The 27,814-nt window shown below is 36.5% G+C and overlaps 1 protein-coding gene across 1 annotated transcript in view; it reads left to right on the forward strand.

Moving 5' to 3' along the window:
* Nucleotides 1-26,274, forward strand: part of LOC145994699 (Golgi phosphoprotein 3 homolog sauron-like) — a 34,933-nt gene extending 8,659 nt beyond the window's left edge. Inside the window, exons 2-4 of the mRNA XM_083130868.1 lie at nucleotides 8,453-8,699; nucleotides 17,835-18,010; nucleotides 24,758-26,274. Of these exons, the coding sequence (XP_082986994.1) occupies nucleotides 8,453-8,699; nucleotides 17,835-18,010; nucleotides 24,758-25,006 (672 nt within the window). The 3' untranslated portion in view covers nucleotides 25,007-26,274. The remainder of the gene's footprint in view (nucleotides 1-8,452; nucleotides 8,700-17,834; nucleotides 18,011-24,757) is intronic.
* Nucleotides 26,275-27,814: the final 1,540 nt, after the last annotated feature.

Here is a 27,814-nt window from a genome sequence, read left to right on the forward strand (position 1 = left end):
GAGTTCATACGTTTTTTTTATATGGGTGATCTCTAACTTCTTTTTTTTTTCATGGCTGATTCTGCAAAATCTTAACAATATCGTCTTCAATTCAAGAATTGCTTCCATTAGATGTTGATTATTGTTTATTTTGTAGAAAGGGCTAGTCCCTAGCTATCCCCGTGAATATAAACAGAAAATTCAGGTATCTTTGAGTGGAAAAAGAAATATAAGGGTTCTACAGATCATTCCCTGACATTCGCTACAAGACTCGGCAGCAAGCTGCTCGGCATCAGCGCTTGTCTTTCACGGTGAACGGGTCAGCGACAGTCACTAGAGTCGGCTATTAAAATTACAGTTTTCATATTGTGTACTAACCTTGATTACAGAAGGTGTTGAAAATGATGTCCCTCTGCTGCAACACATTCCTGACATCTCCGAAGGAAATTGGCATTTACACGTGCAAGTTCGTCTACTGTAATTCTCACGATTTTTCGTACAATACTCTCTTTTAACTCATGGATGGTGTGTGAATTGTCTTTCTTTGTATACTTTATTTCCCCATTTTTCTTTCCACTTTTATTCAGAACTTACCCTGTTACTGTAAACTTTTTTACGAGGTTTAATATAAGCGACTGTCGCGAGCCTGTTCACCGGGAAAGACAAGCACTGATGCCGGGCTGCTTGCCGCCGAGTCTTGTAGCGAATGTCAGGGAATGCCTTGTAGAAGTCACTCATCTGGTCAGTCTGGATTTCATTTTTAAGCATATTATATTCAAATTTTTAATATTAACAAAAGTTCCATTAATATTATTCAGTTATGCATGCTTGAAAGTAAATAAAATATATAGCTATTTTCTAAAACTATTTATACATTTAATGTGACTCAGTACTTTGCTTCAAAGTGTTCTTCATGTCACTCTCTTGGCTCAGGGAGTTTTGGAAAAGAAACTTAATTTTTAGTGTGGCATGTACTAGTGCATTTGATGAGTTTAGGACTGGCAATTATATTGATGAAGTTGAATAGTGCCATTTTAGGGGCATATCTCCATAGCTGACAATTTTTGTCAACACTCAGCCAACATATGCCTAAGTATTGGCAATCGTTTACAGTGGCGATTTCTCTGGGTGTGTAAGTCGTGTGTCAACGGCCAAAGGAAAATGAAATAAAGAAGAAAGTATCTGTACTTTTATAAATTACGATTTTGAGCATTTTTCTTTAATTGTCAGATTCGAGCGCCCGGTAGTTTACGAACGCGGCGCAGCGCGCAGTTGTTGTCAGGCATACAGATCGGTCCCGCACTGCCAGGGCGTTGAGAGGAAATACAACGTCTTACCACTGCCAAAACATAGGATGACCGCGCATGCGCACCCTGCCACCCACCTCCATGGTTAGCTTCTCAAGGCGTTGTATTTCTTCCCAACGGTTTGGCTTTAATTCACCCCGCGTTCCGCGTTGTTTTGCTCGTGATTGTTGTGCATTATTTTTTAAACGTGTGGTGTGAAGTGATGTGATTATTTTAAGATGGAGAATAGTGAAAGTGTTGTGCAAAACTATTTAAATGATTCCTTTTCTTCGCTTTCGTATTCAGAGAAGAAACAAGTGATTGACAATGGTCGACCATGTCCGAATCTCACGATGTCAACATATGTTATAGGAAAAAGTGGTGCTGGAGAAGGTTTTGAGAGACATTTTCGAAAAGAACTCTATGAAATTTCAGACTGGCTTTGCGGGTGTGATGTGGTGAATAAAGTTTACTGTTGAACATGTTTATTATTCTTACGGGAGTGCGGGATCCCGAAAAGTCGGCACCGGGATCGGAAAAAAAAATTCCTGTCCCGATCCCGACTTCGGGAAATGACTTCCCGACTTTTTCGGGATCCCGAGCAGTCGGGAAAATACCGAATGGTCATTGTAAAAATTTGTTAATTCTCGATGTTTTCGGCATTGCAAATGTCTGGAACTTATCTGAAATTCTTAGTTTTTGTATCAGAAATGGAGAAACAATCACTTAAGGTGAAAATGACGTGTAGAATTCGATTTTTCAAGAGCTTCGGAAAATTTCGAACATTCCCCGTCCCGAAAATGTCCCACTTTGTCGGGAAATTGAGAATGTTTCCCGTCCCGAATGTCGGGATATAAAAAATATCCCATACCGACTTTCGACTAAAAAAGGTGTTTGGAATTATCAAGGGTATGCGGATTTAAATCATCTTAATACTGCAGTGAAAAAACACAGTGAGTCTGAATTGCATCTTTCTAGTTTCTTTAAATTTAGTAGTTTTGTTGCCACCCCTACTAGAATTGATGGTCTTTTGGATACACAATGAAAAAGTAAAAAAGAAAAGGAAAATATTAAAGAGGTTGATTAACGCCGTCTACTATTTAACAAAGCAAGAACTGCCGAGGCCATGAGGAAAATGCAGCATCTCTAAATAATGGCAATTACATGGAATTCCTTATTGCCAGTGCCGAGTTTGATCCCTCATTAAAAGAACATTTATTAAATTCTACAGTTTTTCACGGTACTTCGGCAGGCATTCAAAATTATTTAATAAATTCAGTTTCGATGTTCTGAGAGATGAAATCTACAATGAAATTCAAAACACAGACTTTGTGGCTATCATGGTCGATGAAACATCAGACATTAGCAATAAATCTCCGGTGTCAACGATGTTACGTTTTTTTTCGGACTCACAGAAAAAAGTCATTGAAAGATTTCTTGGGTTTCATGACATGAGCGCCGATAAAACTGCAGGAGTTCTTTTTAGTCACGTGACTGAAATAATGGATAAATATAAGTGTGGGGATAAATTATTTGCCCAGACATACAATGGATCTTCTGTAATGAGTGGTCAGTTGAATTATCTCCATCGAGAAAGAATTACTTTATAAGCTGAGAGAAGGGGATAAATCCAAATTTTATGAGGCGGTGATCAGCGCAGGGTAAGGGGAATCAGGTGATCAGGGTAAGGGGAAAAACCGGGAATGTGCATTTTAGCAATTTTTCAATGAACGGGTCATTCTTATGTCCACGGTGATTTTTGTAGGGGTGATGGGGGTTCCACCAACCTCTCTGGTTGCAAACTGCTGCTTTAAAAATTAATTGTATGGCGAAGTATTCAGTATTGAACGTTAATTTTCTCCTTTAAACAGTCCTTGCTTGTCCTTACCCTTCAAAAATATTAATATTTTAAATGAAGTATTTATTTCATTTAAAATAATTTGTAATTTAATGTTTTTATAAATATTTCTAAATTTACACCAAAAATGTTCGGAGAAAATGAGTAATATTGGGTCACAGAAATGAGAGGGGGAGGGGTTAACATTCCTTCTTTGACAACGCCTTAAGTTCAGGGTCAGGAGACGCCACTGATCGTTTACATGAACACCCATAATTTTGAGCATAAATTTTACTTTTAATTCTATTGCGACTCGGTCCTTGCATGCCAGCTGACAGCTTGTTTTGAAATTGCAACCACGATTCGTAAATGTGGCTACTAGATGTCTTGTTTTCATCAAGACTGGCTCCTAATTCTAATTGCCACGAATCAAAACTAACTGTCTCGTCTCATAAAATAAGCATGTAAAGACAATCCACTATAATTTCTCCCACCTCCCTTCAAGAATAAAGAACCAGCAGTGAAGAAATTATTATTTTTTTTAATGGGAATAAATAACCCACCTTGTGTCAATAAACAGTGTTCCGAAAAATTCATTTGTAGTATTGGCCCTATGGGTGCAAATAGCTTGAAATTTTCAGGATATCACCAAAAAAGATCACTTATCAATGCCGTGTCACCCACATTCCCACGTTTTTGAAAAAAAACAACATAAAAATTATATTTTGTAAAGAAATGCATACATTTCGGGAAATTTATACTAATTCCAAAGCTTTCTTTCCTTCACTGCTGGCACCTTGTTATTAAATGGTTGGGGATGAATCTTTGGAGATTTGTAGTTACATGTTCGTACCATAATATGGGATCATCGTTTTGACTAGTGGCAATTAGGAGACCAAATGGGATAAGCCCGATTTCTGAAATTTCCTGAAATGTTCACATTTTCCTCAGAAAGTCCAATTTCGATACAAAATTATGATTTTTTACATGTATGGCCAATACTTAAGCTCACTTTGCCTGTGTGTGTTGATGCCAACATTGTAGTGTTGCCAGCTAAGTAGATATGCCCCTAAAATGACTCCCTAACCCATCAAATGCTGCACATGACCCATATTGGTCACGAATGATGGATTAACGTTGCATCGGGCATCTAATTATGACCCTTTGATAATTTCTTACATGTTTCTCACCCAAAAGTGACATTTTGGAAAAATATTAACACTGACTTCCACCAGTGATTAATTCATAGAAATTTTTGTATGGGGTAAACTTACAATGTTAGACATTGAAAAGTTTCTCAATGGATGAGGCTTTATGGCGAGAGAGAAAAACCAATGTAAATATCTTTCATGGTTTTCATGTTACAATCCATGAAACTTTGGAGGGTTGCACTGCTTTTGAAACACTGTACATCTTAGCAAGTTTTATGCCTCAATTGCAACCTGCCTCTGCTCATAATTGTACAAGTATTTAAGGTATTGGTGAAATGTATTCAAGAATGCCTTTCGCAAAATTATGAAGGTGAATAGCTATATTTTTATATTATTATTATTAGAGCTCGGGAGTTGATGGCAAATCCTCTTTTTTTTTCCTAACCTTTGAAAACAATGCTAAACTTAATATCTGTCCATTTCCCTTCAGTTAGAACCAGAAAACATTACTTTTATTTTGCATTTTTCAGAATTTTTTGTTGTTTTTCTTCATTTTTGAGGCATATTTTTCTCCTTCATTCATCTTTCTTGAATTTTAAATGCATTTGCTAGAATAACTTACATATTTAAATTTCCTGACATAGTCCTTTTAGCAAGTTCACCATTAACCGAAAATACATTCAATGGAAAATTACAATATTATTTTAACTGAAGTGTTTGGCAATGCATTAAATAATTTATTGTGGTTAATTTATTTTTCCTTCGGCAAACTTAAAATACTTTGAGGTGTTCCCTTGGTGGTCTCTATTCTTGCTTTAATCTGTATTTTAAATTGCAATATTTAAAAGAATACAATCTGATATACGCAAAACACGACCATATTTTAAGATGCTGGTCGACCACTGTATGGTGTAAGGTCCACTATGAAAGAAAATTAATGACTTACACAGAAAAACATTGCGCTGTATTTTATGAACCTTGAAGTAAAAATAAATAAAACTACGTTAGCACTTAATTGCTTTTATCCATTTCTTTCAGTAGTTTAAACCACCAAACAATGAGTTTTTCGAATTATTCAACTATTCTCTTGTAATTTATGAAAAAAATCCAGTTTATCAGAGCGAAAATTATTTTTAGGTCATTTTAAAAGGATTTTAAGGTAATTTTTGGACATTTTTAGGTCATCAACTTCCGAGCCCTATGTATTATTATTATTTATGGTGCTTATGAAGTAAGTTTTGATTACAATAAAATTTATGACATGAAAAGTAAAAATAGTGTTCATTGTTTGTGCCAATCTGACATATTTAAAACAAATTTTAGATATGCCTGTCATATTTCTGTGCATGCCATGTAGTTCATTATCCTACTATTTCTTTTTTTTATTTCTGCCACTGCTGTAAAGGTATCTGTGCCACTATGAAGAAGAAACTGATTGTTATTTGTGGTTAAGCAGGATAGATGCCAAGCATAAAAATGAATACCATTGCTTCCAGACCTAGCAAACTATATTGCAGACAAGTTATTTCTGTTTTGGACTTACATGAGAAGAAAGATATCTTAACATAGACCTGATTCAACATTGAAAATAAAAAAAAACAATCATAATTAATTCACTTGCACATGTCTGACAAAAACAGCAGACATTTTCTTGTTTTTAAAGTAAAAAATGAACCTTGAAAAGTTGTAAGTTTTTGAAACATACAGGGGATTAAACAAAGTCATACAAGCCTTCAATGCCATCCTAGAAATGCATTTCAGGAGAGAGTGGGAATGGAAGGGGTGAAATTAGAGTCAGTACATAGAACTACTATAATGATAATAGTATGTAGTATAATATAGTAATACTAAATTCTTTTTAACACATCTTGTTAATCTCATGTGCCAGTGCCTGAAATTTTACAGTAGCTACAAGGAGCTTCAGGTGTACATAAAATTGAAGTAATGTACACGTAAGTATTGTTAATGTTGAAAGAAGAGTGAAATTGTATCACTTTCTACAGAATGTAGCAAAACTGGATTTCCAAGGTTTTCTGTGCATGTAAGTATGTTGGAGATAATACTGCAGGAAAGTGCCTTTAGTTGACCGTAGTGATAATTTACAAGGTTCTTGAAAGTTTCGCATGTCACATATTATAGCCACATTGATATCTTTTACAACCATGTGCTAATTCTCATGTCTAGAAAAAAATGTCAACCACATGTATAATTTTTCATTTCCAGACATATGACTAAGAGATTTATACTAACTTAATCATACAGGGCCTCCCCGATGGTGCAGCGGTAGCACCATCACCTTGTAATCAAGGGTTCCCGAGTTCAATACCCGGTGGAGGCACATAGTGGTTCAGATCCCACTAAACTGTAGGTACAGTCCCGATTAGCATTAATGTGCACAAAGTGGACTTGAAACAACAAATCAATCAATTAATCATAGATCTATTTTTTAGTAACGAAAGAAATTTTCACTGTTTCCCAATATTTTGAGGCATGATTTTTTTTTTATATTGAGATGAAATTGAAATGGCTTAATCATTACTCATATATGACATTTAGTGAGGTTTCAATAGTGCAATAATAAAACCACTTACAAAATTGGTGGATTGTCATCAGTATTGCTAGGTTTCCCACTTTCAGTCAAGAGTGAAAAACTTTTTCCTTCTAAGAAAGTCATAAAATTCTAAGGTTATTTTCTATTTATTTTGGGTGGGGGAAATAAGTTTTTTTTATCATTTTATGACAGTGCAAACTGCATGATTATACATATACTGATCAAGGTTAGCACACACATGCACATGGCACTTGATCAGAGTTATGTTTTAAAAAATTTGTATACAGAAGGTCGTTTGGGATCTCTGAGGACAATGTTGGAAGGGTGATAAGTTCATGAAAACCCATGTCGCCACCAACGATCATGCTCAATTGGAAAACCAGCATTCCGCGCTATAGCCCGACAACGTAATTTCCATTGCAACAGGCTTTTCCGAAGAGTTATCATGTCCAACTTTTCCCACTCCTCCTGACAGGCTTTCCAGAGGCAATTGAGAGTGCGTGGACGTCTCTTTCCTCAGGCCCGTTTTAGGAGTCCAAATGCACAGAAGTCCATGGGTGACCCATCTGGCGCCTTGACCGGAATGTCGCTGTAAGGAATTCCACGGATGCCAGTTTCCACCTCCATTCGCTGTAAGAACAGACGAGTCGAACGGGAGGTATGACTGGATGCTTTATCTTGGTGCACCCAGACCTGGTTTTTGGCCCCCCCATACAGTGCCGGGATATCTATGTTATAAATGGGTGTTAAAACCTAATCCTGATAGTACGTGGAGTTCACCTTCACATTATTAGCTACACGGCGAATTGCTAGCTTGCCATTATAGCAGTTTCCAGCGATGATCATGAAACCCCGTGGAAAACTTTCCTGGCATTCTCGATACAATGTTTGATAACTGTTTTTGTCGCGAGGGCGGTAGTAAATCGCGCGGGGTTTGTGACAGTCACTAAGGTAGACATATGCTTCGTCTAATGTCACCACATTTTTCCATCTCTCCCCTGCAAGATAGGTCTCATAGAGCTTTCTAGCGTTCGTGCGACGTTCCGCAATGTGGCGAGACAACAGCTAGTGAACTCGCCGCTTATGCCGCATTTCTAGTTGCAGGTCCTTCTTGATTATGGTGTTCACTGTTGACACAGACATTCCCAGCTTACGTGCGATACTCCTTTGGGGGGCAGGGTTACCACCTGACAGAAGGGCCTTCACTTTTCTCACTATGTCCGGTGTACGACTCGTAGCTGCTCGTGGATTTGCCTGTTTCTTCCCCTGTGGAATTAGGCCCAGTCGGCCTTTGTCTTTTTTGTTCAATACCGCAACGATCCCGTTCTTCGATATCACAAAACCACGCTTCTTGCACATTCCTTTGATTGCCGAATAGCTATATTTAGCATCGGAAAGGGCTGTTATGTAGCCCTCCCAGTATGGTTCAATTTTCTTCAGCATCGTTGTAGGTAAATGGCACAACACTCTGCACACGCGTTCTCGGTACTGACGTGACTCAGCATGCACCGTTTGGACGGACTGACGTTGATAACAGCGCCGCCAGCGGCTTTCAAAATCGTCACCAGAGATCCCGAACAACCTTCTGTATTCTTTTGTGCTTGTAACAAACCACAGTTACCTTTACAGAGTGCATTTGCTTTTCCAGGGCTACACATCTTTTTGGAATGATTGCATTTCAAGTGGCTTACGAGGATGCATCCTAATTGAACTGGCACTTCGTGGTCGCATAGAGCTTGAGAAGGCTGGAATGAGACGAAAAAGTTTGCTGAACAGGAAGCTGTTTAATAAAAGTGACACTCCAACAGGTGATGTTTTGCTTGATGAGGCACTGAAACACATGAAAGAAACTGATCCTCCTGAGACTGTGCAGAGTTGGATAGAGTACTTGAGTGGTAAGTACCAGTACAGTTAAGCTCCAGATATCAAACAGTTTATGAATGGTGAGTATTTACTCATGCATAATGTGCACTTTTTCCCAAAATGTTTGCTCCCAAAAGCTGTGGTGTATATTATGCATGGAATAATTTTGACAGTGAACATGAAACTGTGAATGTTTTCACTATATCACTGCATTTAACATGTTATATCAACAGGCCCAAATACAAATTACGAGGTTGGATACTTTCATAATAATAATTTAAAAAGAAACACTGTAAAAGTGAAATTGCCATTTCCCATGATTTTTCACTTTCTATCAGAGCATTTTTGAGAAGTGGCACAATTCTTGAAGAATTCTAGCATGTACCTCCTGTCACACGGGATACCTATCAGTGGTATTTGTCAGGCAAGAAATAATAGAAAATAACTTCCTGACCACTGCAAATCCATACCATAATTTTGATATCTCTTCTACTACATACTAAACAAGGTGGTTACAGAAGTGAAATCATTGGGATGCTAAACACAGTGGAAGCAGGGGTTGGGGGGCATGGGTTGATGACTCATTGATCAGCATAGCAACAGCTTTACAACTTACAACTAACAAAGCCATTTCTTGAACGTGCATTGTACTGTGCATTATCTACAAGATATAATTGTTTGTTGCTTTTCCCCATAAAAATAACAGGGTGTGCATTATGTATTCACATGCATTATACATGCATAACTACGGTATTTTGGTTGTAATTTTCTCATAATTTAGGGCAGGGGTTCCCAACTGGCCCTCGATGCCTTTTTTTTGCAGCCTGGAAAACCAGTTTGCAAAATACATTAATTTTATGTATTTTTATTAAAATACGTTCTATTTTTACTGAAGGAACGGAAGCTCTGTGAAGAAAGAATATCACAGGTAGAATTGATTTTGCAGTCAGTAATGATCAAGAGAAGAATCTAAAGTGACAGAACTTTCTCTTGACAAAGTTTGTGCAAATATCGAAATGAGCCATATGAAATGAGCAGCATTCATCTATTTAGCAATCCTCTTGGTGTTAACATGGAAGAACAAGAAGCTTCTCTCCAACTTGAATTGTGTGATTTGCAAGGCGATGTGTTCCTTCAAACTAGGCTAGAAAAGGGGCCAGAGTTTTTCAAATACCTTTCAAAGGAATGCTTTCCAAACCTTCGTAGTTTTGGGCAAATAATGACATCGATGTTCGGCAGTACATACAGGTGTGAAAGTGTTTCTTCTTCAATGAAGTTCATCAAGAACCACTACAGAAGCCGACTGGCAGATTCTTCACTTCTTCACCTTCTGAGACTTTCAAATACAGAAATTGAAGTGGACATTCCAACGTTGATAAAAATAGCAGATCGGCCTCAATTTTCACATTGAACACTTACTGTGAAGGATTCTTATTTGTAAGGGGTGTTTTTCATTTCTTTCAATTCATCCATAAGTATTGAGTTTTTGTGAAATAAATTGTAATTATACAATTTTGATTTGTGATTCCATTATTTTTATTGCCTCATTTAAGAAATTTAGGTCATGCGAAAGTACTACATTTTCAGTTCAGTACTTACATTTTTTGTAATTTTTAATCCCCCCCCCCAAAAAAAATGTGGCCCGCCAATCAAATGCTGGATATAATTTTGGCCCTCGGACCTTTTGAAGTTGGAAACCACTGATTTAGGGTATCAATCAACAAATCTTGGGGGTAAAAAGTACCCTTGTGTCCATCCATCCATATCAATTATCAGTATCTCAGATACTAACAGAGCTGCAAAAGACAAATTTAAGTGGACTAACTGCCTACCATGCCTACCGGATAGTTGCTGAATTAACTATTATCTGGCCATAAAACCAGCAGGTCGATGTAAACTTGTCTGTCAGGAACTACCAAATGTGAAGATTTGAAATCTTTCTGAAATTGATTATTGTTTATATCATGATATTAAAAGTAAAAATATGAATTTGGGGTATTTGATAGAACTGTTGGCCGACCTCCGTGGTGGAATTCTTAGCACAGTGTGCCACAACTTCAGGGGTTCTAGGCTCAAATTCCAGTCTGGGTATGTCCATCATTGTGTAAATTAGCCAATCAAATCAGATCGAAAGAACTGTGAATTATTAATGTGATGCAGTACTAGAGATCTGCGTGGACAGGCATGACTCACTCCGTGAAGTGGATCCCGTACAATCACTGCGCCACTTCCCGAGACCCAGCTTGGATAAAACCAGGCTGACGTCATCGCAGTGGCGTCTCGTCCCTTGGGGCTTCCGGGGCTTAGCCCCTAAAGAAAAACGGACGTATTCACATAATTATCAATCACCATAACGCATAACTATCACACAGTCTTTTAAAAGGCGATTTTTACCCACGTAAATTCATCATCTGTTGCAATGGATATGACAGCGCTCCTAGCGGCATTGATGTCAATTATCGTTTTCCGGGGCACGTCGCAAAGGAAGGCGTGGCCTACACCCACCAACGCTACAGTGAAGGTCACATGCTAGCAGAGAGAGGAGGGGAGAGTGCAGTGGATTTGAGTGCTGATTTGGGGCTAGTTCCGTTGCGTCGCATTCGATCTCGCATGTTGTTCTGTAGTGTTTTGGTGGCTTTCATTCGCTATGTTTGAGTGAGTTTGGCAGGGTTGATGTTAGAACCCAAATTGATGAAGGACATAGGCTGTCAGTTACAAGACAATGAATTTGTCCATAAAAATAGGCATATATTAAATAGAATTATCGATTGCTTAAAATTCTGTGGTCGACATGAACTTGCTCTACGAGGACGTAATGAAAGAGAACAATCTTTAAACAGAGGCATCTTCCCAGATTTATTATCCCTTCATAGAAGATGGAAAACTAAAGAGGGAACTTCGTGTTCTTTATTGTAGTGAAGAGTTGAAAAACATAAACTCTATCAGTAGATTGCATTCATTTTTTATTTAAAATTATTTAGAGGGTACCTTTTCAGAAACAGTAAAAATGACAAACATAGTTTTAATAACTCCAGTGGCAACAGCTGAATCTGAACGATGTTTCAGCACATTGAAGCGTATTAAAACCTGCTTAAGAAATGCAATGGGACAAGACAGACCAAATGCCTTGGCACTTGCTTACAATAGAGATAGAATACATTTAAAAAAAAAAGTAATTACAAAATTTGCTGAGCAGAAGAACAGGAGTCAACGTTCATAGAAAGTTTTTCTTGTATGTACGCATTGCTTGCAGTGTAGAATTATTTTCCTGTAGTTTACGGTTATTACAAGCATAAGAAAACAGTTTTTCTTCGTGACGTTTCAGGAGAACAGGAGACTTTAGTCAAAATGAAAATAAATGTCTGATGAAAGGAGCATGTGTTCTCCTGAAACGTCACAAAGAAAAACTGTTTTCTTATGCTTGTAATAACCGTAAACTACAGGAAAATAGTTCGTAGAAAGGTATGTTTCACAACAATACCTGTTTCTTTTGTAATCATGTGAATTGTCATTATATTTTAAATTCTTTAAAAAAAGTAAGTCCAGTTTTGTAGTTTAGAAGAAGATAAATACCCGTTTTTTTGTAATTCATGTAATTTGTCATTACATTTTAAATTCTTTCTAAAAAGGAAGTCCAGTTTTGTAGTCTAGAAGAAAAAAATACCTTTTTTTTGTAATTCATGTGAATTGTCATTATATTTTAAATTTTTTAAAAAATAAGCCCCGGCCAAATTTGAGGCCACGAGACGCCACTGCGTCATCGCACTAAGCTTGTTTGCTGGGCGGGATCCACGTGCATTGCAGCTACGGGCAGGAGCAGCGAGTCAAGTCCACACTGGAGCCGGTATTTGTGGTTCACTGGGGTTCTGTAACGCTTAAGCGTGCCCTGGCCCACTGATAGGGAGGGGGGGAAGCTTAATGAAAGTTTAATTAGAGAAAGATAAACCTCATTTCATTTCACTATTTTATTGTATTGTGAAAAGTTTGTATGTGCTTCTACACTCTGCCCCGGGAATCTCCGCAACAAGCAAACCAAACCAAGTCTGCACAAGTAATGAGTGGAAAGGGCTCAACCAACGAGAGGTGGGAGAGGGGAAGCGAGTGCAAAGGGGAAACATGGCTGCTGTTACCAGTTTTTTACATGCACTACTTTGCTCCTCCTACTTGCTTTTCCCCCTTCTATGCACTGCCTTGATCCACAGATTCCTGAAACAGTTAGCTTTGTATAATGCAAACACTTTGAATAAATGGTATATACAGGGTTCCCACACACCTGGAAAACCTGGAAATCTCAGGGAATTTGAAAAAAATACAAATCTCAGGGAAAATCTTGTAATTGATTAATGGTTCCCAATGAAGCAAAACTGAGGGATTATAATATGCTCCTGTCTGTGGATGGTCCAAGCTGTTGTAGCATTTCTCTTTCAGGAAGGAACTCATATCTATTTGTTTGTCTGTTCCTTGTTTTTAAATGTGATTCCAGGGCTGGTGACCAAGTGTATACCCTCATAAATTTTGCGATTTTTAAAATTTAATTAACCGATTTTGATCTTTTACATGACGTAAAATATATTTCAAGATGTGGAAAACGCATAATAAAGATAACCTGATGTCTAAAGTTAACCAGTGTTCATCTGATTCCCCTTATTAGGGAGTAGTTTTAAGTTTTTCTTCCTTCTTTTTTTACAAAATAGTAAAAAATGGAGTGTCCTGTTTAGGGAAATATTTATTTTCTGCCATCTCTTGTGTACAATATTGTTGATTGTGTATTTACTGCATTTAGAACAGAATTTTAAATATTTACTTACTAGTTCCATATATGAATTATGTACTGTTCATATACTGTACAATATTGTTGATTGTGTATTTACTGCATTTAGAACAGAATTTTAAATATTTACTTTCTAGTGCCATATATGAATTATGTACTGTTCATAAATACTTGTTCATATTTTAAGTTTTTGATCATGTTCAACTATTGTTATAGTCTTGACGTGACATGTGAATTTTTACAGCCTCAATAGCTCACATATGTGTAAAATGGAATTACTTGTAGGACCAGCAGATCTACATTAATATCATGTAGTGAAATAGTTTTCTCAACAGATATGCCAGAATGACATATTTGACAATGTTCCAAACCCCCAAACCTATGTTCCCATTTCTTCATGACTCCCTAGAAAGTGTTGTTAGAGATGTAATGGGGAGATTCATAAAAAGTGACATCTTGGACAATGCAAAAAATAGTTTTAAATTAATGCAAATTGATGTCAGGAATTCTGACAACTTGATTCCTTTGACAAAGATTGATATTGGAATTGGTGCCAAAGCTGCTTTGGAAACTAAAGAGGTGAATGAAAAGAAGAAGCTTATGTTTTTTACTAGCTGTAGAATTTTTTTCCAACCAACAACAGAGAAGATTGTGGAACGTAGTCCCCTTAAGTTCAGGTTGGTGAGAGCCACCAGTTGTTTAGTTCCGAAGCAAATGACTCAGTTTCCAAAGCGATGTGCTCAGCGCATGGAAGACGTGATAAACAGGAACTTCTCAGTTGAAAGAGAATGAAGGCTGTAACTGGTGATAAAGTAATTCGCCAGTTTAAGACATTGTTGCACAATGTCAGTAGTGAAAAGGAATTGAAAGAGAAGTTTTGTAACTTTTCAATCAAAACTGATGCACTAAATTCTTTTTTTACAAGTGTCATGAAGGGCAAAGATGACTTCTCTGAGTTATGGAGCACTGTTAAGTTCGTTTTGATTTTATCACATGATATTGCATATGTGGAAAGTGGGTTTTCTGTAAATAAGCAGGTTTTAATAGAAAACTTGAAAGAAGTTTCGGCAAGTTTATGATGCAGTGAAAGTGGTAGGAGTGTCAAATGTAGAAGTAAGCAAAGATATGATCCAAAGTGTTACAGGTGCACGTGTTAGATACGAAGAAGCATTGCAGAAGATGAGAAAGAAATGTGATCACAAAGAAAACAAAAGGAAAGAAATGGAACATAAAGCAAGTGACATCTGTGCTTTACAAGCCAAACAACAAAAGATGCAAGAAGAAGCAAAGGCTATTGCAGAACAATTAAAAAAAACTTGAAGCTTCTGAGAAGTAAAGTTTCTTAATTTGCTGTATTCGACATTAAGTACATTTCTTGTTTTATATTTCAGTCTCAATAACTTATTATTCCTTTTTAAATTGCTACTAATAATTGTCACTTCATTTTTATATGTTTTAAAAATTCCAATAATTTGTTTGTCTTAACTATTATTGTACGCATTACAGATTAATTGATATTGTATCCATTTATAAACATCTATGAAAGTGTGAAAATATTTCAATGTTCTAAATCAGATATGTTAGAAATTGTTTCAGAGTTGTTTAAAGTTCTAGAAAACTGGTCATCTTTGTTCTTAATTACATGCAAAGAAGTGTAATTTTATTTTATTATTGAACTAGTTTTGTTATTTGCATCAGAAAACAACAGTAATAAAGAAGGTGAGGATGGTATGGCTATGAGGGGAAATAGAGGAGGCCATTGTAAAATTATAGTAGTCATTTACTGTGCATTCAATACTCTGGAAAAAATATGAGGATTCTGTAAAACTCAGGGAAATCTCAGGGAAAATGGATTTGGAGTTTGCGTGGGAACCCTGTATATATGATGCACGAGAGTTTAAATTTTTATTAGTATCTTACTCAGTTCTATCTCTTCATTCTATTAAAACAATCGACATTTAACTTAATTACTTCCAATGATTGACATCATTCATTCTTGATTCACTTGCCCATTTATCCCTTCTACAGGCTATCCCACATAAAACCGGTATGCATAATATGTATTGTTCATTACAGGAGTACTGGTTTTGTGTGGGACACCCTGTAGTACACAATCAAACCTAATTGATACCTATCGATTAATTAATAAATACTGGAAATTTAGGTATAATTTATTAGAATGAAAGATGAAGTAGCAAATACTATAAGAAGTGTAGGGGAACGTCCAAGATACTCACATCCCTCAAGGAGTACATGTAACTTTGGTAATTATGTAGCTTTCAAATCCTGGCTGCCACTTACTTCCACCACTTCCTTCCGCAGCTTCATGCCAATTGGAGAGGGGTGTGAAAATATTTTTTTTTGCCTCCAGAAGTCCAGAGACTTCTCCAACGGAGGAATTTTGTTGAGCTTCGCTCGCAGTAGGCATGCTTGCAATTGATCAACTATATTCTGTTACTTCACTATGCTTTCGTCTCAGTGGACATCCAGCTTTACTAAGAGAAAATTGTCCTGAGACAGAAATTTTCAAAATGTGTATTTTACCTTTATTTCTTTGTCCTATTGGAAATTTAGAAGACATTACTAGCAGTATATTGAGTATATTGAAATTTTATTTTGTGAATTGTAATACAATTTGTAAAAGCATGTTTGACTCCTAGAAAACCTCTAATCTTTGTCCTTAATGATATACAAATAGATATAATTTTATTCTTGAATTAGTTCTGTTATTGATATCAGAAAGTAATAGTAATTAAGAATGAACTAATATGAAATTTTTGCCAATACTAATAACGTAACTTCTACATTTTCAATAGAAAATCCTCAAATGTTCACCTTAATTATTGTATGCAACAAAGTGATTGCAATTTGATTTTTGCCTTTGGAAAGATAAATGCATATTTAGACATTTAATTATACAAAATTATTGCACATAATTTTTTTTTTCATAAAATAATAACAAAATGTCTGAATTTTGTGCTAAATTACAAATTATTGATAATTTTCCTGATAAAACAATACACCAATAACCCTATTTCAGCCAATATTGATAGGATACCAATTAATCTGTCCTAGCGGTGCTCAGTCGGTAACGCGTCTGACTACCATGCTCAAGGTCCCGGGTTCGATCCCCGGCCGGTTCAAATCCGGGAACTTTTCTAACGGTGGAAGCGGCCCCGGCGCCTACCCAGCGTCGAATAACATGGGTACCTGGGGGAAACCCTGGGGGGTAAAGGCGGTCAGGGGCGTGATGCTGATCACATCACCCCCACTCACGACCGGATCAAGAAAGTGTGGGGCGTTACCCCCACACCCCCTATACGCCTTCATGGCGTGGTGCTATGCACAGGGGAGCACTTTAATAATAATAATATATGAACAGGTGCGGATTATATGGCTAAGAGAAGATATGAGGGAGGCTATTGTGGGGCATTTCATGAAAATAACAAAATGAATTAATATGGAAATTAGCATTGTTTTTAATTGCATTAAGATTTAGATATTTGTGAATGCATATAATTTGCACATGTCACCAATAAAAGTTACTAGCATCTGCAGCCTGTATGGTTCACAGACAATTGAAGTCAAAATTTGCTACATTTTTAAAGTGTGACACACGTAACACACTTTTGATAATGCTTTTCACGTATTCATGTTATGTAATTCTACTCAACTTTTTTTTCCATTAGCAGACACCACAAAGGATTTAACAATGCCATGAAATCAGTTCATTATGAATATTTTAATCCAATCTCATATCTAGAAAATTAAGTTTTGTGCGTAAAATTTTATACACATAATGCTGAAATGTCCCCTTGTCCAATAAATTTAAAATGGTAGTGAAATGTGTATCCTATACTATGGGAAAAAATTGAGTATTCTGGCAAACTCAGGAAAAATACATTGGGAGTTTAAGTGGGGAATTAGAGATCGCAGATGATAACTAGCATTCTTCTGCAAGTTGTAACTTGGACTATGGATATGCCCAGGGCAGTTGTAGAGTATTGATACCAGTCTGGCATTCAGGATACTGGAATACCTGAGATACTCTGGAACTCAGATTTTCGGAATGATCTGAAACATTCTGGGTGCTGGAACTGTGGAACCATTCCCAGTTTTCCTCATATTATGATGACAGAGTTCCATTTGTGGATGTAGATTTGTATATCAAGGCTGTGTTCCTTCTGTGGTATAACTTTTCCAGATTTTTGACACAGGATAAAAAATATAGAAAAGTTTTGTCACATAAGGAATGTTGTTTTTTATGTTGAAAATTCCATAAATAAGGTATATTTTTAATGATTTCATTATTATTATTATTATTAGTAGTAGTAGTAGTAATAGTAATAGGAGAAGTAAACTATTGGATTTTATTTGACAATGCTTTATTTTGCAGGTGAAACTTGGAATCCACTGAAACTTCGTTATCAGTTGAAAAATGTGCGAGAAAGGCTAGCAAAGAATTTAGTAGAAAAAGGTGTTTTAACTACAGAGAAACAGAATTTCCTGTTGTTTGACATGACTACACATCCCTTGACTGATAACGTTACTAAATCACGCCTAGTGAAAAAGGTAAGGATGCTATAATGGCATGTGTCAACCAGAATAAGTCATTTTAAAACTACTGCCAGTTTGATAATTTGCTCCACTTAAAATAAATGGATTTGAAAACAAAGGAAAGCATAAATATTATGATACTGCTATCACTATTTTGTCATTCCATGCCAAATCAACCAATTTTAAAAATAATTGGTTGCATGACCATTTTAGAAAAAAATCAATTTTAGTCCATAGTTTTGTATATGTTTCTAGATATCAAAACCAATCTTCAAAAAAATTTCGTTTCCTTACTTCTCCTGGGGATGCCATTTTTCCAACATGTGCATGGCTTTTTTTGCTCATGTATCAGTTTACAGAAACCTTAATATTTCAAAAACCATTAGCTAGAGAGAACAAAATTAATTTTGTAGATAATGAAGTATACTTTCTATGATACTTAAATATGTTTTGCTCAAAATTGCATCCAAAGTATGAAAATTATGCTATGCATGTACTGCTACATTTAAAAAATGTTGAAGAAACTCATTTTTGGAGCTGACAATACCAACTGGACGTGGGTACCAAATAAATCAAACCTTTTGCAATGAAATTTCGCAAGTTTTCAATTGGCATACCTTGTAATTTCAATATCTGATAAGTCAAGTATTAAAATCTTCTGTTACTATACTTTCTGAGGCTTTTTAAACCCAACTTTAACAAAGAAAAATAAGAGGATTCATTATTCTAGGTATGCATGTAGCTTAACCTTACTCTGCAGCGTCAAAAATTAGGTCACATACCTACCTCATATTGACCAAACGAGTTGAGTCTAAAAGTTGAGATTTTCACTGAGAGTTATATTCATGCAGGTAGGTCTTCCTTTGTGCCAAATTTAAGAACTTTTCATGAGGACCCATCTGAGATATTGAACCCCAAAAACTGTCAAAATTCTATGAACAGCCATGTTTGAGCCAATGCTGTAAAAAAGGGTTGTATTTCTAAGCAATGATATTTTATTTTCAGACACCCTGCAGGTAGGCGTACACATAAAACAAATTTCAAGCCTTAGACTAAAGCCCTTCATTAAAAAAAATGGGCTAAAAATCCAATTTTTTAAATATTGTTACTCAAATTTCCACCATACATTTTATACTTAGGATGCAATTTTGAGCAAAACATATTTGAATATCATAGAAAGTATACTTCATTATCTAGAAAATGAATTTTGTTCCAGGTCTCTAGCTCTAATGGTTTTTGAGATATAAGGTTTCCGTAAACTACTACCCGAGCAAAAAAAAAATCATGCACCATGTTGGAAAAATAGCCGCCCGAGGAGAACTAAGGACAGGACATTTTTTTTGAACATTTGTTTTGATATCTAGAAACATGTAGAAACATATGTACTAAAAATGATTTTTTTTTCTTTTCTAAAATGGTCATGCAACTACCATTCGATGATTTGGTATGGAATGACCCTATAGTGAAATGAACTCATCACCACCACAAAATTCAGTTGTTATACATCACACAGAACATTCATTACGACAGCAACAAACATATACAGGGTGCCCATGTGTTAAGGGGGCACCTTTTGTCAGTGTAACTTTTGTATTAATTGAGCTAGTATTTTTCTTTCCTTTTTATCTTTCTGTACACAGATGTAAAATCTAACCGACATAGAAAAAGGAATGGATGTTGTTTAGAATGGCAGCAAGTTGCCTAAGTATTGAGCAGCGTGTCAAATTTGTACGTGTATTTTCGATTACCAATAATGTATAGCTGAAGTTCAGCGATGAATGCTGCAGGAATGTGGACCTCTAGCACTTAAAAGTGACACTATCTCAAGAATCAAATAATTATTTAATCCAACCAGAAGTGTTTCAGACCTTAACCTTTAGATGACCGAGCAGGTTTACGAAAGTAACCCCGTTCTGGCCCAGGCTTCTCGGTGGGAATTTTAAATTCAAACACTCTTTGGAGAAAAATTGTTATAACTCTGGCACTATGGGAGCAATCTACTTCAGATAACTTTTGTTTTTCAGCTAAAACATCAGCGCATGCAACCGTGTGCACTTCAGAATGCCGGACCGAGGAAGGGGAGCTTGAGGGGCACGACCCCCGAATTTCAATGGGAAAGAACAAAAATCCGGAGTTTGCGCCCTCTTCCCGCTATTTTGGGGAGAGGGTGCGAACTTTAGTATTCTTTTCAAAGAATGGACGTTTCCAAAGAGAAGGAAACATGTTTCATGTTCCTGGTTGCCATACAAGTTGAATAATAAGCCAAAATGTGAAACTCTGTTCGGAAATGTTATGTTATTATGTTATGTTACGGAGAGGGGGAGGGGGTCATCAATGTGAATTTCGCAGGCTGTGTCAGAGTTTCCACCCAAACATAAAAGTATGAAGGTCCAAAAATCACATTTATTTCGTTATCAGCACCATGATACCATATATAGTATCATCGGGCCAGTGCAACCTTATTTTTGATGATACCATATGATATCATCGGGCCAGTAAAGGTTAAATATCTGGTAAGCCAAGAACAGATAGAAGGAAAGCCAATTACATCTCCAAGCTTGCATTGATGTAAATAGAGCTCAGATTGATAATTATTGATAAAATTGTCATTCTGTTTAAGTTACTATCTTCAGAAAATAAAAAGTTGGCAATATTATAAATACGTTCTCATTGTTAAAAGTAATTGACGATCAAAAGGTGCCCCCATAATTCTTGGCCACTGTGTATATATGTTTCTTAAAAAACAAGAATAGAATGAGGAGAAGTGCCAGAAAGGCAGATAAATAAAAATATGTGAGGTAGGAGACAGTAAACATTTACCACAAATGAAACATAAATCCTATATTTCTCGGTCGAGCTGCATGATCACAGAGTAGAGACAGACTATAGAAGATGGCATCAGTACATCGCAGTGGAGCCAGAAAGAAGAGATCGTTGATGGGCATTGACGAAAAGGTGCTTATGCCAGTGTTTACTGCATTTTCTTTGTGGGTGGGTTTCGGGAGGGCAGGGAAAGGAGTGGAGATATTATTGGGTAGATAGGTTGAGTTGGGGGGGGGGGAGGAGGGGGGTCATGATATGCAGGCTCTTTTGCATCACCTGCGGGAAGAGGTGTCTGTTCATGAGGGTAATAGGTGTAATGGCCACACGGAAACAGTTGTTAGAGGTGGTGTTATTGCTGTTGGTGTGGATGGTGACAGTGAGGTCGGAGTTTTGACTGGAAGAACAATCATTTTTGATTCTGAAGTTCAAGGGAGTGGAGGTTTCGCTAAGGTAGAAGTTACCATAGAAATCTGGCAGATGAGAGTGTATGTAAGGTTGTTTCTGTGTTATCCACCTATTACCCTCGTGCACAGACATCGCTTCCTGCAGGCGATGGGGAGAGGGCCTACATATCAGGCATGCATACCACTATACTCAACTACACTATACTATACTAGGACTTAAACCTAACCACCTAATAATTAACCCACCCCTTTCCCTGGCCTCCCAAAACCCACCCACAACCAAAATGCAGTAAACACTGGCATAAGCATCTTTTCGTCAACTATCTCTTCTTTCTGGCTCCACTGCGATATACTGATGCCATAGTCTATAGTCTGTGTCTACTCCGTGATCTGTGGCTCGACTACGAAATATAGGATTTATGTTTCATTTGTGGTGTACTGTCTCCTACCTCACATATTTTTTTTATATATGTTTCTCTGTATACTCAAAACTTGCAAACATTTTTTTGTACAGGAGACATCTCTGTTTTTATAATTCTTCTGAATGTAGTTCCTATTCAGTAAACATGTCCCTATTTAATCTTTACTGTGTATCTGGTGCTCACGATTTCACTTCTCACCACTAGATCAAACCTTATATGCAGATACTACCAAAATTAATAGGACCTCCACAAATCTAGATGTGTGGAGAATGCAAGTATGCTGGAATCATTGATCAAATATAGCTAATAAACATGAATAAAGTTAAATTCGAGAACACAGCCTCAATGACAGTCAGTCTGTAAAACACAACAGCTGTAAGAATTACGTGATGTCCCTTTAATGGGATTGTGCAAAGTGTATGTCTTTATTTATATATATAACTCGACAGTATCATTGGAATATAATTATTTTATTGTATTGCCTGTTTCATCAGGAGCTTAGGACAACAATGCATCTTATCCAGATGCAACACAACTTTTAACTGAACACATAAAGATTATCTTGGGATATCTAGATCAGTTCCAGATATGGTTCCAAGCTTCCTGAAGATGAGTGTGATGTCAACTCTCGAAAGCTCAGAAGTATATCCGGAATTGACCACTTCAGTCCCTGAAGATGAGAGTGATTCTTGAAACCTTAAGAATACATATGCTCTTGAGTGTGCTATGAAAGTTTAGAAATAAAGTTTTCACATTTAATATTATAGACTAAATTGATTGTTTTATGATCTTGCCTGGTTATTTGAAATCTGTTTGTTCCGCATGACAAATTTATTTTTACACTTACCTTGATCAGACCAAAGAACTTTAAATACAAATAAGAATCATATAAATCACCAAGCATGCACAGTGCACTATATTACCAACTGAGAGAATTTTTTGGCATTTTTTTCTCTCCTGGATGTGATCTGTTTCTTTATTTCTCAACAAAATGGCTACCTGACTATTTATCTGCAAACAAACACTATATTACCAACTGAGGGAATTTATTGGCATTTTTTCTCTCTTGGATGTGATCTGTTATTTCTTGTCACAGGCATTAAACCTGCAATTACATTTAAAATGTTTCCTAAATCCAAAAAACTGTATATGAAATACAGGCCTTCTAAAGCCCGCATCACACGGAACTGGATATCCAGTAGGTATGCCCTGGTTGGCGCTGGACTGGCTACCAATTTGCTAGTTTTTGCCTCACACGATACTTATCAGCGTACTTGTCGTCGATAGACTTTTGTTCCCATACGAGGGAAGTTCTAATGGCAGCCGCATGAGATGTAAACAATGTATCACTTCGTATTTTTAAAAGCGGATAACTATTCAACCGAGAGGAATAACGTTTCGTATAAAACGTTATTAGGTACAAAGCAATGGCGCTGCTTAAATACATACTTTACAACGTTTACTGTACACGTATGGAAGAATATTTTAGTTGTTTCAAATGTAAACATTGTGCACTCAGCATAGATGGTGTAACTCAACGTGCCTTTCATGCTGTATACGTTATACATTGCTGGAGTAACACTCTGAAACCACAGACAAAAGCGCTCCTTTGCACACTCGCAGATTATCTTCACATGGCGAAACTTTGTTCTGATTAGCTGTTCCACAGAATCCAGTCGAGGAAAGCAAGTAGCAATTAGAACATGTCCTATTCCTCCAAGTCAGTCAGCCAGGCGGCCATGATTGCTACCTAGAAAGTTAGTTCAGTGCCAAGTAGGGCATTGCTACTAGAAATCCAGTTCCGTTTGATAGGGGCTTTAGAAACAAAACAATAAGTAGTTATGGTCCACTTATATTCTTGGGATGAAATTTAAGCAATAGCAATTGTTGCCTCAATGTGAAACTTCTATATTTTCCTTCAGTTTTATTAAGGGTTTTTGACAACAAGAAATACATTTCATACTTACATCTCATATGAGAACAAAACCACAAATTCCTGTTCTTTACGAGATTGACTCAACAACAGTGGCTGTTTTCGGAGCAGCAGCCCCTCCTGCATGGTTGGGGGGGTCTGGCAGGATGAAGGTTAGATGGTCTGGTGGGGCCAGGGTGCATCCTTCGACAGAAATGGCAGGAAGAGCAGAAGTTGAGTTTACTGATCCTTAGCAATACCTCCTCCGATAAAGTGGCTTGCTGTGTCCTTCACTTAACCTTGAGTATGGAGGAAACAAGTAGTTACCATAATTTGCATTAGAGATCCTTTCTGCTGGTAATAAAAAATCTTTTATTTTTGGCACACTTGCGAAACATTTAATAATTTGTGCCCTTGTTTCCTGTAAGGCAAGTGTTTTCCTGTAAACTGGATGTTGTACGTTAGTTGATGCTCTAAATGTAGTTAGGCCCTAAATTCTTCACTCTGAGGAAGGAACTTAATCGTCACCCTCCCTTTAAACTATCATAAAGATCCCAACATCCATTGGGATACAGAGGGAAGAAACTCTCAGAGTTTACAGTGAATAGTAACCGTGCATTGTAGTTGATATTTCTACAATAAATATAATACCAATGTTTGATATGTGACACTCAAACTCTGTGCATCATCATTCATGAACACAGATTTAGTATGTGCACATGTTTCACTGTATGTGTTACTTTTCCTTATTCTAAATATTGTAAACCCAAATACATACATATTGATTATAAGATTATTTTAATTTCAGTGATATATTTCTAAACTAAATATACTATAGATTTTTCCATTCTTATTTCTATGTTTTCTTTTTATACTTGGGCACTAGATGGTAGTTAGTGACATACTTCAAATTCCATATTTTTATGTTAACCTTTAGTGGGCAGGTTGGTAAACCTGTTGCGGACAGATGGGATATACATGAGGGGTTCAAAGCATGAGTGGCGTAACTCCACTTTTCATAATATGTAATGTGAGTGAAGACTAAATTGTTTAAAAATAAATATGATGCTTAGTAATCACAAATATAAGCTGCTCCGTTCAGTTTTATGTAAAAAAGGTCCAACCTATACCCATGTAAATATCGTATTTATAGTTTGCTTACAATTACTATTTGCATATTAATATGCTTTTTATTTTGTAGGTTCAAGATGCTGTTCTTTCCAAATGGGTAAATGATCCCCATCGAATGGATAAGCGATTACTATCTCTGATTTTCCTAGCTCATGCCTCTGACGTGTTGGAAAATGCATTTGCCCCTTTAAATGATGACGATTATGAACTAGCAATGAAGAGAGTTCGTGAACTTTTGGATTTAGACTTTGAAGCTGAAAGTATGAAACCGAATACAAATGAAACAGTGTGGGCAGTTTTTGCTGCTTTCACTAAATAAATTATTTTTGTTGTACATAAGAAGTAAAACTAACTTGCAGATAAAAGCATCTAGAGGGGATGCTGAAAATTGACAACTGAAAACTATACAATCAATGTTTGTCCCAATTCTGCACAACGTTACAAATGGAACACTAACAATCGGGACTTCTCCCTATGACCAAGAACATATTTTGCTATTAATAGATGGAAGGTAAGACAAGTTAGTGCAGTTGCCACTGTACTTTGTACTTTCCGTGATGGCTAATGAATGATTTTACTTACGTATCCACATTATAGTTGTCAAAAACCTTTAAGGTGCATTATGTAAATAAGGAAGATTTTGTTTGCCCAATCCGAAGAAGCATCTTTGTTATTAATTTTCTGGAAGGTGTGCATTGAGGTACGTTTTTTTGAAAATGTGTGAATTAGGTTCCTTTCACTTTTGTATGATTTTCGTATAAATTAATATGCCTGTTGAGATCAAGATTTTTGCAGTTGAGAAGATGATATTGTTAGTGTCCAGAACATGTAAACTGTTAAAGGTGCACGTTTTGTAGATAGGAAGAAAAAAAAGAGAAAAATAATTTGTTCAAATTGCATAAGACATATAATGTTTGTTATCTATTGATTGCAATTAGAATATATTGTGAGGAATTCCATTCATTTTTAAATGTGTATATATATATTGACAGCACATTGAGCTTTTGTTTTTTTTTAAACTCATGTTATTCTGTTTATGATAGCAATTATTGGTGTTTTTTTTTGTCTTTGTTTCTGCCATTTTCTCCCTGTACCCCCCATAAAGATGCTGATATGCGCTTGCCTATCTCTGTGGAATTTTCTTTCACCCCTATCCCATTGTATTGTTATTTAATCTTAACTGCTTTTTAGTTGTGTATAGTGATCATGTGATTAGTCAGGGTTCCAATTTTTACAATGAATGAACATCTGGAGAAAGTGTAAATCTGCAACATGAAAAAGAGTTGATTGTGTGAGTGAATGATCTTTGTGTGTATGAGTAAGTGCATGTGTGTGCTGCTGCATCTCTATGAATGAATACACTTCAACAGCTGCAGATATTTCTTCTAGGTTGAAGATGTTCTGTTTTTCTTGCAGCGTAAATTTTAGGAAGAAAATTTGCATGATGATGCTGATGGTTAATTTACACCTACCAAATTGTACAATAGTATGTATTTAGAAATGTTCATGATAATCAAGACTTTTCAATGCCAAAATTGTATAATTTTGCGGCATATTTTTGCCTTGCAATAAAGGAACAGAATACAACACCAAATGTAGTTGATTTCTAATGTCTATTTTGCGGAATTCTACATGTATTTGTCTCCATTTGTTTCACACTCAGTTGAAAGGAATAGATGGGTGCATTGAGCATGGAGTCAGAGTTCAATGTAGGTTCGCAAATCTGAATGCTTCACTCTAAACAACTGCAAGCAAGTGTGCATAAACATTGTAATGCATTATAACTTAATGAAAAGTTATGTGTAAATTTTGACCCAACGAGGTATTGAGGCCTGGGCCATGAGGATTGTTTGCTAATGTACTACCACTGAGCTACTAGGACAGCTTCCGGCCTCGCCACAAATTCCACATTGGCTTGTGAATGCAGTGGTATAACATTGGCATGGAATGCCACATACTTATGTTCAGTCCCTGACTAAACCACAGTTGGAAGTGATGATGCATTCTGCATGTGGCAATCTATTATTTCATATAGATAGTTCAGTTCAAGTCCGAGAAATTGACGTATGGCTAAAAAAATGCCGATAATTCTATAACGATATTCAAAAAGTCAAGGAATATTAAATATACTTGTTCCACTTGGTGAATTCAAATTATGAATATATTTATAAGCTCTAATTTGATACAAAGGGTGTTCATAAGTAAGGAGGATTACTTGAAAATTTGTTCCTTGCAACCGAGACCTTTTTCTTGTAATTTTCCTCAAAAAAATATGTTTCTACATCTTGAGATGAGCCTTGTAAGAGGAATCTTTCTTATGAAAGAACATGCTGCTCTTTTCCAAATTTTCATGCTGCTTTGTTCTGGTGGCAATGAGGGAGAGAGTCCTGTTGTCCCATGTTCAGTGTGTACATTAGGGTATTGCAGGGAGAGGATTTCACTCAAGTGCCAGATAGTTCGCATGGCCACTAGGTAGCGTACAGAATTGAGTGCTTTTTCGCTTGAGTGGATAATGTTTGAGCAGGCAAAATCAGTGACATACACTGCACAAGACCAGTAGTACACACATAACCATAATTTGTCTGTGATAGTGGGCCTTCAAATATGGATCGTGACGTGAAAGATGAAGTGAAATTTAAACTTAGTGAACATAGTCATCAACTCAATGTTAAAATGTTTAGTCTGTCTTAGCAATATGCAGTGATATATGAAAATTAAGTAGTTGATTGTGGGCTGAAACTACCAAGGTGGATGTTCTACATGTATGTTATTGTCACATTAAAATGATATTCCATTGTATACACTCGAGTGTGAGAGTATCGAATGAAGTTCAAGCGAACTGCAGTACTCCAGCATACATACATACATCTCCATTCCTTCTATCATAGGGTGGAAACATATCAAATGCTCCTCATACGCTACAACTTCAGTATACCACATGTATGTGTATAGTCACAGTGATATACGAAAAGTATACCCACCAGCCATTCTTCAATTCTGACGAAGATGGGAATGAGGGATGATTAGGTGAAATTGATGGGACTCAGACTTAGTTTCACATGTGGCGTGCTTTTCAATTTTCTGAAGTGTTAGAAATACACAACACGATGCGTAAACAGTGTTCAAA

The sequence above is a fragment of the Lepisma saccharinum genome, chromosome 11, assembly GCF_977018435.1.
Source record: "Lepisma saccharinum chromosome 11, izLepSacc3.1, whole genome shotgun sequence".
NCBI lineage: Eukaryota > Metazoa > Arthropoda > Insecta > Zygentoma > Lepismatidae > Lepisma > Lepisma saccharinum.